General features: G+C 38.7%; 1 protein-coding gene and 1 long non-coding RNA gene across 2 annotated transcripts in view; one reads left to right on the forward strand and one right to left on the reverse strand.

Annotated features, from left to right (window-relative positions):
• TET2 (tet methylcytosine dioxygenase 2) overlaps positions 1–8,548 on the forward strand; it is a 131,105-nt gene extending 122,557 nt beyond the window's left edge. The window contains exons 9-11 of the mRNA XM_003257463.4: positions 138–275; positions 2,691–3,045; positions 5,167–8,548. Of these exons, the coding sequence (XP_003257511.2) occupies positions 138–275; positions 2,691–3,045; positions 5,167–6,641 (1,968 nt within the window). The 3' untranslated portion in view covers positions 6,642–8,548. The remainder of the gene's footprint in view (positions 1–137; positions 276–2,690; positions 3,046–5,166) is intronic.
• The window catches only part of LOC105738253, a 191,895-nt gene that overhangs the window by 97,564 nt on the left and 78,645 nt on the right, over positions 1–15,686 (reverse strand). The window lies entirely within an intron of this gene.

Genomic DNA, 15,686 nt, shown 5'->3' on the forward strand with positions numbered 1-15,686 from the left:
TGTGTCATTCCATTTTGTTTCTGGATATAAAGTTCAAAACATTTTTTTAAAGTTCTAAATGGTCTAAATACTAGTGAGTTTTTGGTGTAAGAGTAAAAATAACTTCTTTCCCATTCACACACACTTTTATTTTTCAGATTGAATATGAACACAGAGCACCAGAGTGCCGTCTGGGTCTGAAGGAAGGCCGTCCATTCTCAGGGGTCACTGCATGTTTGGACTTCTGTGCTCATGCCCACAGAGACTTGCACAACATGCAGAATGGCAGCACATTGGTAAGTTGGGCTGAGGAGAGCTTAGCAGCTGTTGAGTCTGTTCTCACACTGCTAATAAAGACATACGCAAGACTGGGTAATTTATAAAGGAAAGAGATTTAATTGACTCATAGTTCCACATGGCTGTGGAGGCCTCACAATCACAGCTGAAGGCAAATGAGGAGCAAAGTCACGTCTTACATGGCGGCAGGCAGAATCATGGAAATCCTTGTTGTTAATCTAAACCAGTGACTATTCATTGCCAGTTACAGTTAACTGCCAGGAAAATCTCAAAATTCAGTGCCAGTTACCTGGTAGATTGTAATCAGTTAAGCAAAAAGCCATATACAAGCCATTCACCTTACAGAGAGAGAAGCATATTCACCTTACAGAGAGAGAAGCATAAATGAGAAAGACATCATCATTGTCACAGGAACTGTGGTAACCTATTGTAAAAGATTCACAGTGCAAAAGAGCCTGACTACATATTACAGTGGGTAAAATGGATTGGTCTTGTAATTGGAGGCAGTGGTGAGGGGAAAATAGATATATGTTATTTATATATATATATGTTCTATACCAACAAAGGGTTCAGGGTATAATTTTGCATCTAAAGGGATGACCCAGAGTAGAGATAAAGAACAAAATATTCTGTTAAAAAAACTATAAATCAATCAGCCTAATGAATCATCAACATGGATGTAGGTGTAGTTGAAGAAGATGGCCAGTGAGAATATGGAAATAGATATCAGGTATTAAAGTCATATTCTAGGGCAGAAAAGCATTCAGGGAGGTATTAGATGATAGCTGAAGTAATTTGAAGAAGCTGGTGTGAAGTTTTTGTTGAGAAGCAGAGAAGGTATTCATTTAATGGTCTAGATCAGAGATTGGAAAACTCTTCTCTATAAACGGCAAGATGGTAAATATTTTAGGGATTGCAGGCCACATAGGATTTCTGTCACATTGTTTGGTGGGTGTTTTTTGTTTGTTTTGTTTTTTAAAAACTCCTTGAAAATGTAAAAACCGTTCTTAGTTTACTGGCCATACAAACACAAGCTGTGAGGCACATTAGCCATAGCTTCTGGTTTCCTAACTTCTGATCCAGAAGAACAAACACAAGGCCTACCAACAACTCCAACATCTAAAATCATCACTAATCATGTACTCAGCATCTGCTCATTATTAGGAGGCTATGCTAGTTTCTGAAAAGCAGAAGTAGTAAATGATAACTGGAGCTATAGTGCATCCTAATATAACCATGTTTCATTCCAGCAAGGTGACAGAGAGTAAGATGATGAGAAGGATGTTTAGAATCAAGAAGAATTTGCCTCTGATAGAGCATGGGTTCTGTGAAGTAAAATGGAAAGGAGCACTAGATAAGAACTGAATAGGGTTAAATATGTATGGGAAAAGTAACAAGGTGCTCAGAGACATGAATTTGAAGACCTTTCTGTGTAGGAAGTGACAGGCTCATTAATACCATCTCATCTCATGTTAAAGTTATTTCTAAAGTCGGTCCATTATGATCACATTTCTCTCAAGAATATCTTCTAATTTTATTTTAGATCACATTAGATCACATTGTCTCCATTGATCAAAAACTAGTATTTAAAAACCACAAATAATCTTTTACCAAAGTTAGTGTAATTGTGGTAACTAAAGGACAAAGTACCATTTAATTATCAAAGCAACAGAGGTAGCTTTCCTCCCTCCACCCCTTACCCTTTTCGGAGTACCCACTTATATGTGGTCATATTTCAGAAAAGAAATTAAGAAAAGAGAAAGTTAGGTTTGACAGAGTACAAAGGAGGAGAGAAAAGAGAGTGAAAATAGTATTAAGTTGCATATTACCTGTATCAGCCAAATCTTTACCTTTCATTTTTTATATTTTTACTTCACTTATCTTATGGAAATTTCTTAAACAGAGTTAGGTGTCAGATATGTGAAAAGACATGAAATTTGTGTTCAGAAGTATGAGATGAGGCAAATGTGATACTACCAAAAACAGAGGAAGTCATTTCGTAGAAGAAACTTTTAGCCTGTTTTTGAAGAGGCTTCACATCTAGCACATCTATTTTTGAAGTGTGAAAAGCAAGAGAGTGCTTCATTTTGGGGGAGTGTTGCGTCTTCCCATAGACAGAAACATATGTGAAGAACAAGGGTCACCACAGGTAACTGTTCCTGATACACTCAGAGAAAGGGTGGGTGGGCAATGTCAATTTGTCTTATCTCCCTGTACCATTTTGATGCTATTTTCATTAATAACAGGTAGAATGGTTTTACGGTAATATATATGTCACTGATCTGGATCAACTAGGCCACCAACACAAATCTGGATACTGAGAGGAGAAAGATATACACACACACACACACACACCCCCACACATTTTCTTTGGGACCTGTAGCTGAGGCTGTAATGTCTTACTTCCCTACCAGGTATGCACTCTCACTAGAGAAGACAATCGAGAATTTGGAGGAAAACCTGAAGATGAGCAGCTTCACGTTCTGCCTTTATACAAAGTCTCTGATGTGGATGAGTTCGGGAGTGTGGAAGCTCAGGAGGAGAAAAAACAGAGTGGTGCCATTCAGGTACTGAGTTCTTTTCGGCGAAAAGTCAGGATGTTAGCAGAGCCAGTCAAGACTTGTCGACAAAGGAAACTAGAAGCCAAGAAAGCTGCAGCTGAAAAGCTTTCCTCCCTGGAGAACAGCTCAAATAAAAATGAAAAGGAAAAGTCAGCCCCATCACGTACAAAACAAACTGAAAACGCAAGCCAGGCTAAACAGTTGGCAGGTAAATTTAATGTAAAGCATTTGTAGATAAATGTGTTGCATGGTATATTAAAAATGAAAATTATTTTGGTTTTGCCCCCATCAACTCGTAAGTTCTGGGGTACACATGCAGGATGTGCAGGCTTGTTATACAGGTAAACATGTGCCGTGGTGATTTGCTGCACAGATCAACCCATTACCTAGGTATTAAGCCCAGCATCTTCCTGATGCACCCATACCAACAGGCCCCAGTGTGTGTTGTCCCCACTTCCCCACCATGTGTCCATGTGCTCTCATTGTAAAATGAACATTGTTAATTTTGGAAAGTTGTATCAATCATGGTCTTAGTTCTGTGCCAGAGTCTTCTCTAAAGTAGCAAGGGCCAGGCTTTGTTCTCAGAGATGGTAATGAGATATTGCACCATCAACATGGAAAACATGGAAAAGTCTGGATTTTATTCTATAATAAACAGCAACTTTTTTTTAACAGGTAAGTGATATGATGAAATTCATTGTAATTTGGCAGTAGGCCAAATTATAGAAGAGCTAATAGTTTGGAGATAAACACAGTAAACCAGGACTGAGGTAACAAGACCTCGAATTTTGTTGGTTAGTAGCAAAGATATAGCAAAATGATGCAAATGAGCTCTTCCAAAATGCGAAAAAGAAAATCAATACATTGGTGACAAAACATTGGAATGAAAGAGAAGAAAAGTTTAAAGATGACTCCAAAGTTTTAAACCTAAACTTAACTTACTGTTTTAGGTTTCTAAAACAGTACTATTTATTGAAATAAGTTTGAAAATATGAGAGAGAGAGAGGAGAATGAAACACCTTTCCTTAGACATGCTGAGTCTGTGGTTTAGGAGGGGTTCTACATGTAGATATCCTACAAAACTTTTACCCATCAAAATAGACTACAGCTGTAGTAATAACAATAGAACATTATTCATGAATACTAAGTTATTTTCTTTCCATAGCCTCTTGCTTTATGTCTGCAGTTTGTAAAAAGAAAAAAAAAATCCAAAATTTGGAGATGGTATTGGCCTGGCCATTAACAAAAGCAAACCAGTTTGCTTAAAACTAGCCATCTTTGCTGCTTCATGAAGTCAAATTTCTCTACTGATTCATTTCCAAGCTCAGAGGAACTAAGTTAAATAATTTAGAATATGCTAAAGACACTTGATAAGTGTTTATTGATTGGTTGACTTACACTAAGTAAATACTGTTCACTTAGGTTAGCTGTGAAATATAATCAGATAGAACCTTGTCTCTGCTCCCTTTTAACTGGCTTCTGCAGGTAATAATCCCTTCTGTTCTCAGAACTGCCACTGCAGTTTCATCTATTTGTTCTTAACTCATATGACTTTTTAAAGTGAGGTCAAAACAGAAGTATGACATTTAAAAGTTTCATTTAAAAAACTGAAAGTTTCTTTAAAGTGTTATCTACAACTGTGTTAACTTCCTTTCTGGAAAGCCTGCTCATAAAGTAGCATTTGTTGATTATATAAGATGCTTTTTGTGTTTAAATGCATCTCATTCTTTTTTTCACAACATTCCCGAATCTTGCATAATAAATCTTATTTTAATTATGTAGCAAATTCCACTGCATGGCAGGCAATGAAGAAGTAAAGTAAAATAAAACATTGTCCTTCCCATTTAGGAATTTACTTAGCAGTGGGGGTGAAGAGAGGGCTAAAAACATAACTATAATACATTGTGAGTATTGCTTTATCAGATCTATCTTTGCAGTTGAGTATTAAAAAAGCACTAGAAGATGAGGTCACAGTGGTCCCTTGAGGAAGGGATGACTACACCAAGGAAGGACAGGGAGAGAGGGAGGAAAAAGGAGGCACTTCAAGCAGAGACATGCTGAGAAGTTCCAAAGAACATTTTGCTCTCAATGGAATGGCTTTGGATGTTTATTACATTTTTTTCACAAAGTTCTGCATTTCTAATGCCTTAGACAAAAAATTGTGCTGGACAATGATCAGAACCCTGACTTTGCTCTTATCTTTGCTTAATGGGTGTTGTACATTCCTAGTGGAGTTTCTTACATACATTTAAGTATCTTCACTAGCCTTCATAAAATAATCATCAACATCAAAGATATCTGTTTCTGTTCTCTCTTGCCCTGTCCACAGAACTTTTGCGACTTTCAGGACCAGTCGTGCAGCAGTCTCAGCAACCCCAGCCTCTACAGAAGCAGCCACCACAGCCCCAGCAGCAGCAGAGACCCCAACAGCAGCAGCCACATCACCCTCAGACAGAGTCTGTCAACTCTTACTCTGCTTCTGGATCCACCAATCCATACATGAGACGGCCCAATCCAGTTAGTCCTTATCCAAGCTCTTCACACACTTCAGATATCTATGGAAGCACCAGCCCTATGAACTTCTATTCCACCTCATCTCAAGCTGCAGGTTCATATTTGAACTCTTCTAATTCCATGAACCCTTACCCTGGGCTTTTGAATCAGAATACCCAATATCCATCATATCAATGCAATGGAAACCTATCAGTGGACAACTGCTCCCCATATCTGGGTTCCTATTCTCCCCAGTCTCAGCCCATGGATCTGTATAGGTATCCAAGCCAAGACCCTCTGTCTAAGCTCAATCTACCACCCATCCATACACTTTACCAGCCAAGGTTTGGAAATAATAGCCAGAGTTTTACATCTAAATACTTAGGTTATGGAAACCAAAATATGCAGGGAGATGGTTTCAGCAGTTGTAACATTAGACCAAATGTACATCATGTAGGGAAATTGCCTCCTTATCCCACTCATGAGATGGATGGCCACTTCATGGGAGCCACCTCTAGATTACCACCCAATCTGAGCAATCCAAACATGGACTATAAAAATGGTGAGCATCATTCACCTTCTCACATAATCCGTAACTACAGTGCAGCTCCGGGCATGTTCAACAGCTCTCTTCATGCCCTGCATCTCCAAAACAAGGAGAATGACATGCTTTCCCACACAGCTAATGGGTTATCAAAGATGCTTCCAGCTCTTAACCATGATAGAACTGCTTGTGTCCAAGGAGGCTTACACAAATTAAGTGATGCTAATGGTCAGGAAAAGCAGCCATTGGCACCAGTCCAGGGTGTGGCTTCTGGTGCAGAGGACAACGATGAGGTCTGGTCAGACAGCGAGCAGAGCTTTCTGGATCCTGACATTGGGGGAGTGGCCGTGGCTCCAACTCATGGGTCAATTCTCATTGAGTGTGCAAAGCGTGAGCTGCATGCCACAACCCCTTTAAAGAATCCCAATAGGAATCACCCCACCAGGATCTCCCTCGTCTTTTACCAGCATAAGAGCATGAATGAGCCAAAACATGGCTTGGCTCTTTGGGAAGCCAAAATGGCTGAAAAAGCCCGTGAGAAAGAGGAAGAGTGTGAAAAGTATGGCCCAGACTATGTGCCTCAGAAATCCCATGGCAAAAAAGTGAAACGGGAGCCTGCTGAGCCACATGAACCTTCAGAGCCCACTTACCTGCGTTTCATCAAGTCCATTGCCGAAAGGACCATGTCCGTGACCACAGACTCCACAGTAACTACATCTCCATATGCCTTCACTCGGGTCACAGGGCCTTACAACAGATATATATGATATCGCCCCCTTTTATCGGTTACCTCACTTGAAAAGACCACAACCAACCTGTCAGTAGTATAGTTCTCGTGACGTAGGCAGTGGGGAAAGGTCACAGTATTCATGACAAATGTGGTGGGAAAAACCTCAGCTCACCAGCAACAAAAGAGGTTATCTTACCACAGCACTTAATTTTCACTGGCTCCCAAGTGGTCACAAATGGCATTTAGGAAAAGACCAAAGCATTCTATGCAAAAAGAAGGTGGGGAAGAAAGTGTTCCGCAATTTACATTTTTAAACACTGGTTCTATTATTGGACGAGATGATATGTAAATGTGATTTCCACCCCCCTTACAACTCTACACATCTGTGACCACTTTTAATAATATCAAGTTTGCATAGTCATGGAACACAAATCAAACAAGTACTGTAGTATTACAGTGACAGGAATCTTAAAATACCATCTGGTGCTGAATATATGATGTACTGAAATACTGGAATTATGGCTTTTGAAATGCAGTTTTTACTGTAATCTTAATATTAACTTTTATTTATCAGAATAGCTACAGGAAACATGAATAGCAGGAAAACACTGAATTTGTTTGGATGTTCTAAGAAATGGTGCTAAGAAAACGGTGTCTTTAATAGCTAAAAATTTAATGCCTTTATATCAAGATGCTATCAGTGTACTCCAGTGCCCTTGAATAATAGGGGTAACTTTTCATTCAAGTTTTTATCATAATTCCCTATTCTTACAGAAGCTTAGTTTTTAAAATGTGGACATTTTAAAGGCCTCTGGATTTTGCTCATCCAGTGAAGTCCTTGTAGGACAATAAACGTATATATGTACATATATACACAAACATGTATATGTGCACACACGTATATGTATAAATATTTTAAATGGTGTTTTAGAAGCACTTTGTCTACCTAAGCTTTGACAACTTGAACAATGCTAAGGTACTGAGATGTTTAAAAAACAAGTTTACTTTCATTTTAGAATGCAAAGTTGATTTTTTTAAGGAAACAAAGCTTTTAAAATATTTTTGCTTTTAGCCATGCATCTGCTGATGAGCAATTGTGTCCATTTTTAACACAGCCAGTTAAATCCACCATGGGACTTACTGGATTCAAGGGAATACGTTAGTCCACAAAACATGTTTTCTGGTGCTCATCTCACATGCTATACTGTAAAACAGTTTTATACAAAATTGTATGACAAGTTCATTGCTCAAAAATGTACAGTTTTAAGAATTTTCTATTAACTGCAGGTAATAATTAGCCGCATGCTGCAGACTCAACAAAGCTAGTTCACTGAAGCCTATGCTATTTTATGGATCATATGCTCTTCAGAGAACTGAATGGCAGTCTGCCTTTGTGTTGATAATTATGTACATTGTGATGTTGTCATTTCTTAGCTTAAGTGTCCTCTTTAACAAGAGGATTGAGCAGACTGATGCCTGCATAAGATGAATAAACAGGGTTAGTTCCATGTGAATCTGTCAGTTAAAAAGAAACAAAAACAGGCAGCTGGTTTGCTGTGGTGGTTTTAAATCATTAATTTGTATAAAGAAGTGAAAGAGTTGTATAGTAAATTAAATTGTAAACAAAACTTTTTTAACGCAATGCTTTAGTATTTTAGTACTGTAAAAAAATTATATACATATATATATATGAGTTTGAAGCAGAATTCACATCATGATGGTGCTACTCAGCCTGCTACAAATATATCATAATGTGAGCTAAGAATTCATTAAATGTTTGAGTGATGTTCCTACTTGTCATATACCTCAACACTAGTTTGGCAATAGGATATTGAACTGAGAGTGAAAGCATTGTGTACCATCATTTTTTTCCAAGTCCTTTTTTTTATTGTTAAAAAAAAAAAAAACAACATACCTTTTTTCAATACTTGATTTCTTAGCAAGTATAACTTGAACTTCAACCTTTTTGTTCTAAAAATTCAGGGATATTTCAGCTCATGTTCTCCTTATGCCAACATGTCACCTGTGTTTATGTAAAATTGTTGTAGGTTAATAAATATATTCTTTGTCAGGGATTTAACCCTTTTATTTTGAATCCCTTCTATTTTACTTGTACATGTACTGATGTAACTAAAACTAATTTTGTAAATCTGTTGTCTCTTTTTATTGTAAAGAAAAGCATTTTAAAAGTTTGAGGAATCTTTTGACTGTTTCAAGCAGGAAAAAAAAATTACATGAAAATAGAATGCACTGAGTTGATAAAGGGAAAAATTGTAAGGCAGGAGTTTGGCAAGTGGCTGTTGGCCAGACTTTTAACTCTCTAAATGAAGTTTTTTTGATCCTGTAATCACTGAAGGTACATACTCCATGTGGACTTCCCTTAAACAGGCAAACACCTACAGGTATGGTGTGCAATAGATTGTACAATTACATTTTGGCCTAAATATATTTTTGCTTACTGGTATTTAAAATAAATTCTTTTTTGTTTTGTTTTGTTTTTTTTTTTTTTTTTGAGACGGAGTCTCGCTCTGTCACCCAGGCTGGAGTGCAGTGGCGCGATCTCGGCTCACTGCAAGCTCCGCCTCCCGGGTTCACGCCATTCTCCTGCCTCAGCCTCTCCGAGTAGCTGGGACTACAGGCGCCCGCCACCACGCCCGGCTAATTTTTTGTATTTTTTAGTAGAGACGGGGTTTCACCATGGTCTCTATCTCCTGACCTCGTGATCCGCCCGCCTCAGCCTCCCAAAGTGCTGGGATTACAAGCGTGAGCCGCCGCGCCCGGCCTTAAAATAAATTCTTAATCAGAGGAGGCCTTTGGGTTTTATTGGTCAAATCTTTGTAAGCTGGCTTTTGTCTTTTTAAAAAATTTCTTGAATTTGTGGTTGTGTCCAATTTGCAAACATTTCCAAAAATGTTTGCTTTGCTTACAAACCACATGATTTTAATGTTTTTTTGTATACCATAATATCTAGCCCCAAACATTTGATTACTACATGTGCATTTGGTGATTTTGATCATCCATTCTTAATATTTGATTTCTGTGTCACCTACTGTCATTTGTTAAACTGCTGGCCAACAAGAACAGGAAGTATAGTTTGGGGGGTTGGGGAGAGGTTACATAAGGAAGAGAAGAAATTGAGTGGCATATTGTAAATATCAGATCTATAATTGTAAATATAAAACCTGCCTCAGTTAGAATGAATGGAAAGCAGATCTACAATTTGCTAATATAGGAATATCAGGTTGACTATATAGCCATACTTGAAAATGCTTCTGAGTGGTGTCAACTTTACTTGAATGAATTTTTCATCTTGATTGACGCACAGTGATGTACAGTTCACTTCTAAAGCTAGTGGTTAACTTGTGTAGGAAACTTTTGCAGTTTGACACTAAGATAATGAACTTCTGTGTGCATTTTTCTATGCTTTTTTTTTAAACTAGTTTCATTTCATTTTCATGAGATGTTTGGTTTGTTTATAAGATCTGAGGATGGTTATAAATACTGTAAGTATTGTAATGTTATGAATGCAGGTTATTTGAAAGCTGTTTATTATTATATCATTCCTGATAATGCTATGTGAGTGTTTTTAATAAAATTTATATTTATTTAATGCACTCTAAGTGTTGTCTTCCTGAAGTTTTTTTAGTGCTTGAATGACTGCCACCTCAATGAAGAAAAGGGAATAAAAAATAATTTTTAAAGACACTTTTAAGATAGTTAGTCTTATGTTAAACTATATCTAAGATAATACCCAAATAATTAAGGCCAAAGTATTTCTCTGGTTAAATGGTGTAGATATTCGCTCACTTTTCCTTCCAACTAACTTTTTAGTGTATTCACTTTGTATGTGTAGACAGTGTAAATCAGATATAGAGTAAAGCAACTCTAATCTTAGATTGTCCCCTCCAGTGTTTTGTGAAGGGTTTCAGTGATAGCAGGTGCACTAAGGTTGAATTCATATTGCTTAGAACTAAGGCCAACTCTATTTTCAGAATCTCACTTTCCACTTCTTTCCTACTCTTCTTAAGGGAAGATGCTTCTTCCTGTACGTCAGAAAGGCAGAGTGGTAGGCTGGAGGAATGGGAAGAGGTGGCCTGGAAGGTATCAGACAAATATACTTGTCCTCATCTAGTCCCACATGGCTTCAAGGAGCTTGAGGCTAAATCGTCCTCATCTCTACCCATTCTCTGCCATGTGAATCATCCCATACATAATATCAGTGCACTCCAGCTGAAACACTTCCTAGAACCACAAGATGCTAAACAATAGTTGTGGGAATCTTCCAGCCCTCCATTCCTTCCCAAATTGGCAGAGAAATCATTTACATCATGCATGAAGTAAAGGAATTCCCTTTCTCACATTTCTCTCTTTTCAGCCTGGGCCAAATCTGATTCATATAGTGCAACCCAGGAAATGACTACCATTTAGTAAGCTCTGAGCTTATTGACTGGGAGATTCCTCCAGGACTCTGCAAGCCAGGATATTAAGAGAAGCCACAACATCACTGTTAAAACACAATGATCTAATGACTTGGCTTTTGTTTTAATTTCAACCCTCTGAGCACATTGTCAACCCTCATTTCACCATCCATCACCTGGCTGAACCTTGGGAGCCTCCCACTCCATGTTTGCAAGTCTCCACTGCCCAGGGCAGGGAGAATTTTAGACTCCACAAGCTCAAAAGCCTTTCCTGCTAGAGCCCCATTCTGCTAGGATCTCTACTAGTGGAGGCTGGTGATGCTAGCACACCATAAAAGAACGTGTGGGAAGGCCTGCTGCTTCTGAGCCTGCAGGTGGACTTAAACAGGGGAAACAGCTGGAAATGACAGATGAGCCAGCATTCACAAAGCTTTATTGGCCCCTTGCCTCTCCTGGAAAGACATACCAAGGACAAACCTTTTCTTGTAGGCACACACAGCTGCCCTGTCACACAGTACCACCCGTTTCTTCCTCACTTTTTTTCAGTTGGTTTATCATAAAAATCCTTCCACTATGGGTAATTCTAGCTTATCTTTGAGTCCTGCCTGATTCCACTGCCCAGCACTCATCAGCTGTGCAAGAGCCAGACTTAGTTAGAAAAGTCATTTTTCAACAAGGCACCTAATCCATACAGTGTGGAGAATTTTAGATAGATTTTGTTGGTTTAAAGGCCATCTGGAGGCGAGTATCAAAAAAAAAAAAAAAAAAAAGGTCTGGGGAAACATCTTTTCTTCCCTTAATTGATTTGAGGGAGGTGCTTGTTTCATGAAGACACTTGTTTATTAACTTCAATCACCCAACTTATCCGTAAGGAGTCAGGGACTTTATCTCCCCCACCCCCACCGCCCCCTCCCCCAATGCACTCAAAGTTGTTGAAAGAATGAGAAAGTGTTTACAAAAGATGCTTAGAATTAACTCATTTATGTTATTTGGGTTTTACTAGGAGAATTGTTTCAAAGAACGAAGATGCTTTTGTTCCCGTATATTAGAGGCTACCTGCCTAAATTCTCCTCTCTAACCAGGTAGTTTCTCACAAACTTTCTTGGTTTTCTCATCCAACATTCACTCTTTAAAAGAGCCACATTTTCCCTCACATATATACTCAACAAATATAGTTCTTTGGAGGGACTTCTTTTTATGCTGTTTCAATTTGGCATTTTACCCTCTAATGAGTTTTTTTGGCACAAATGTATGAGGTATGTGAGAAAGTTTGTTACAGATATATAATATGCATAGTGATGAAGCCAGGGTATTTAGGGTATCCATCACCCAAGTACAACATTTTTCTTAAGTATAGTCACCCTACTCTATTAATTTTTTTTCTGAGATGGAGTCTTGCTCTGTTGCCCAAGCTGGAGTACAGTGGCACAATCTCAGGACACTGCAACCTCCACCTCCTGGGTTCAAGTGATTCTCCCACCTCAGCCTCCCAAGTAGCTGGGACTACAGGTGCACGCCACCACGCCTGACTAATTTTTTGTATTTTTAGTAGAGTCAGGGTTTCACCATGCTAGCCAGGTTGGTCTCAAACTCCTGATTTCAGGTGATCCACCCACCTCAGCCTCCCAAAGTGCTGGGATTACAGGTATTCACCACTGCACATGGCCAAATATTGACTTTATTCTATCTTACTATATATCTGTATACTTTAACCCAGTTCCCTTCATTCTCTCCTCTCCCCACAATCACCCTTCCCAGTCTCTGTTATCGGTCTTTCCACTCTCTACCTCCGTGTGATCAAATTTTTTAGCTCCCACAGATAACCCACATATAACGTGATATTTGTCTCATGCCTGGCCTATTTCACTTAAAATAATGACCCCTCAGTGCCATCTACATTGCTGCAAGTGACAAGATTTCGTTCTTTCCTGTGGTTGCTCCATTATGTGTATAACCACGTTTTCTTTATCTGTTCATGCACTGATGGACATATAGGTTATCCCATGTCTTTACTGTTGTGAATAGTGCTGCCATAAATATGCAGTGCAGAGATCCTTTTGATGTACTGACGTCTTTCCTTTTAGGTCATATTAGGATTGCTGGAATGAATGATAGTTCTTAGTTTTTTAAGAAATTTCTTCACAGAATTGGAAAAAACTACTTTAAAGTTCATATGGAACCAAAAAAGAGCCCGCATCACCAAGTCAATCCTAAGTCAAAAGAACAAAGCTGGAGGCATCACGCTACCTGACTTCAAACTATACTACAAGGCTACAGTAACCAAAACAGCATGATACTGGTACCACAACAGAGACATAGATCAGTGGAACAGAACAGAGCCCTCAGAAATAATGCCACATATCTACAACTATCTGATCTTTGACAAACCTGACAAAAACAAGAAATGGGGAAAGGATTCCCTATTTAATCAATGGTGCTGGGAAAACTGGCTAGCCATATGTAGAAAGCTGAAACTGGATCCCTTCCTTACACCTTATACAATAATTAATTCAAGATGGATTAAAGATTTAAATCTTAGACCTAAAACCATAAAAACTCTAGAAGAAAGCCTAGGCAATACCATTCAGGACATAGACGTGGGCAAGGACTTCATGTCTAAAACACCAAAAGCAATAGCAACAAAAGCCAAAATTGACAAATGGGATCTAATTAAACTAAAGAGCTTCTGCACAGCAAAAGAAACTACCATCAGAGTGAACAGGCAACCTACAGAATGGGAGAAAATTTTTGCAACCTACTCATCTGACAAAGGGCTAATATCCAGAATCTACAATGAACTCAAACAAATTTACAAGAAAAAAAACTAACAACCCCATCGAAAAGTGGGCAAAGGACATGAACAGACACTTCTCAAAAGAAGACATTTATGCAGCCAAAAAACACATGAAAAAATGCTCGTCATCACTGGCCATCAGAGAAATGCAAATTAAAACCACAATGAGATACCATCTCACACCAGTTAGAATGGCCGTCATTCAAAAGTCAGGAAACAACAGGTGCTGGAGAGGATGTGGAGAAATAGGAACACTTTGACACTGTTGGTGGGACTGTAAACTGGTTCAACCATTGTGGAAGTCAGTGTGGCGATTCCTCAGGGATCTAGAACTAGAAATACCATTTGACCCAGCCATCCCATTACTGGGTATATACCCAAAGGACTATAAATCATGCTGCTATAAAGACACATGCACACGTATGTTTATTGTGGCACTATTCACAATAGCAAAGACTTGGAACCAACCCAAATGTCCAACAACGATAGACTGGATTAAGAAAATGTGGCACATATACACCATGGAATACTATGCAGCCATAAAAAATGATGAGTTCATGTCCTTTGTAGGGACATGGATGAAACTGGAAAACATCATTCTCAGTAAACTATCGCAAGGACAAAAAACCAAACACCGCATGTTCTCACTCATAGGTGGGAATTGAACAATGAGAACTCATCGACACAGGAAGGCGAACATCACACTCTGGGGACTGTTGTGGGTTGGGGGGAAGGAGGAGGGACAGTATCAGGAGATATACCTAATGCTAAATGACAAGTTAATGGGTGCAGCAAACCAACACGGCACATGGATACATATGTAACAAACCTGCACATTGTGCACATGTACCCTAAAACCTAAAGTATAATAATAAAAAAAAAATAAATTTCTATACTGTCTTCTATAGTGGCTGTAAAATTTACATTCCCACAAACAATGTAAAAAGAGTTCCCTTGGCTGGGCGCAGTGGCTCATGCCTGTAATCCCAGCACTTTGGGAGGCCGAGGCAGGCAGATCATGAGGTCAGGAGATCGAGACCATCCTGGCTCACACAGTGAAACCCTGTCTATACTAAAAATACAAAAAAAAATTAGCCGGGCGTGGTAGCGGACCCCTGTAGTCTCAGCTACTTGGGAGGCTGAGGCAGGAGAATGGCAGGACCTCCGGAGGCGGAGCTTGCAGTGAGCCGAGATCGAGCCACTGCACTCCAGCCTGGGCGAGAGCGAGACTCCATCTCAAAAAAAAAAAAAAAAAGAGTTCCCTTTTGTCTGCATCCTTGCCAACATGTGTTTGTTTTGTTTTGTTTCACTAATAGCTATTATGAATGGCAATAAGATGATACCTCACTGTGGATATGATTTACATTTCTCTGATTACTACTGAACTACATTACTGATTATTACTGATCATAAGCCTGTTTGCCATACAAATGGCTAATAATCTGTATCAGTATAGATTGTATCATTCTGATTACTGATTATAAACTTGTTTGCCAAATGTACATCTTCTTTTAAGAAATGTCTCTTCACTTACTTTGCCTACTTTTTAAAAAGATTTGTGCTTTTTTCCTGTTGAGTTCCTTCTACATTCTGATATTAGTCCCCTGTCAGATGAACAGTTTGCAAATATTTTCTCTCATTTAACAAGTTGTTCTCTCACTCTGTTGATTGTTTCCTTTGCTGTGCAGCAGCTTTTTAGTTTAATATAGTCTCATTTGGCTATTTTTGTCTTTGTTGGCTATGCTTTTGAAGTCTTAGTCATAAATTATTTGCCTTGACCAATATCCAGGAATGTTTTCTCTAGGTTTTCTATTATTTTCATAGTTTTAGGTTTTACATTTACATCTTTAACCCATCTTGAGTTGATTTT

This window comes from Nomascus leucogenys, chromosome 9 (assembly GCF_006542625.1).
Source record: "Nomascus leucogenys isolate Asia chromosome 9, Asia_NLE_v1, whole genome shotgun sequence".
Classification (NCBI taxonomy): domain Eukaryota; kingdom Metazoa; phylum Chordata; class Mammalia; order Primates; family Hylobatidae; genus Nomascus; species Nomascus leucogenys.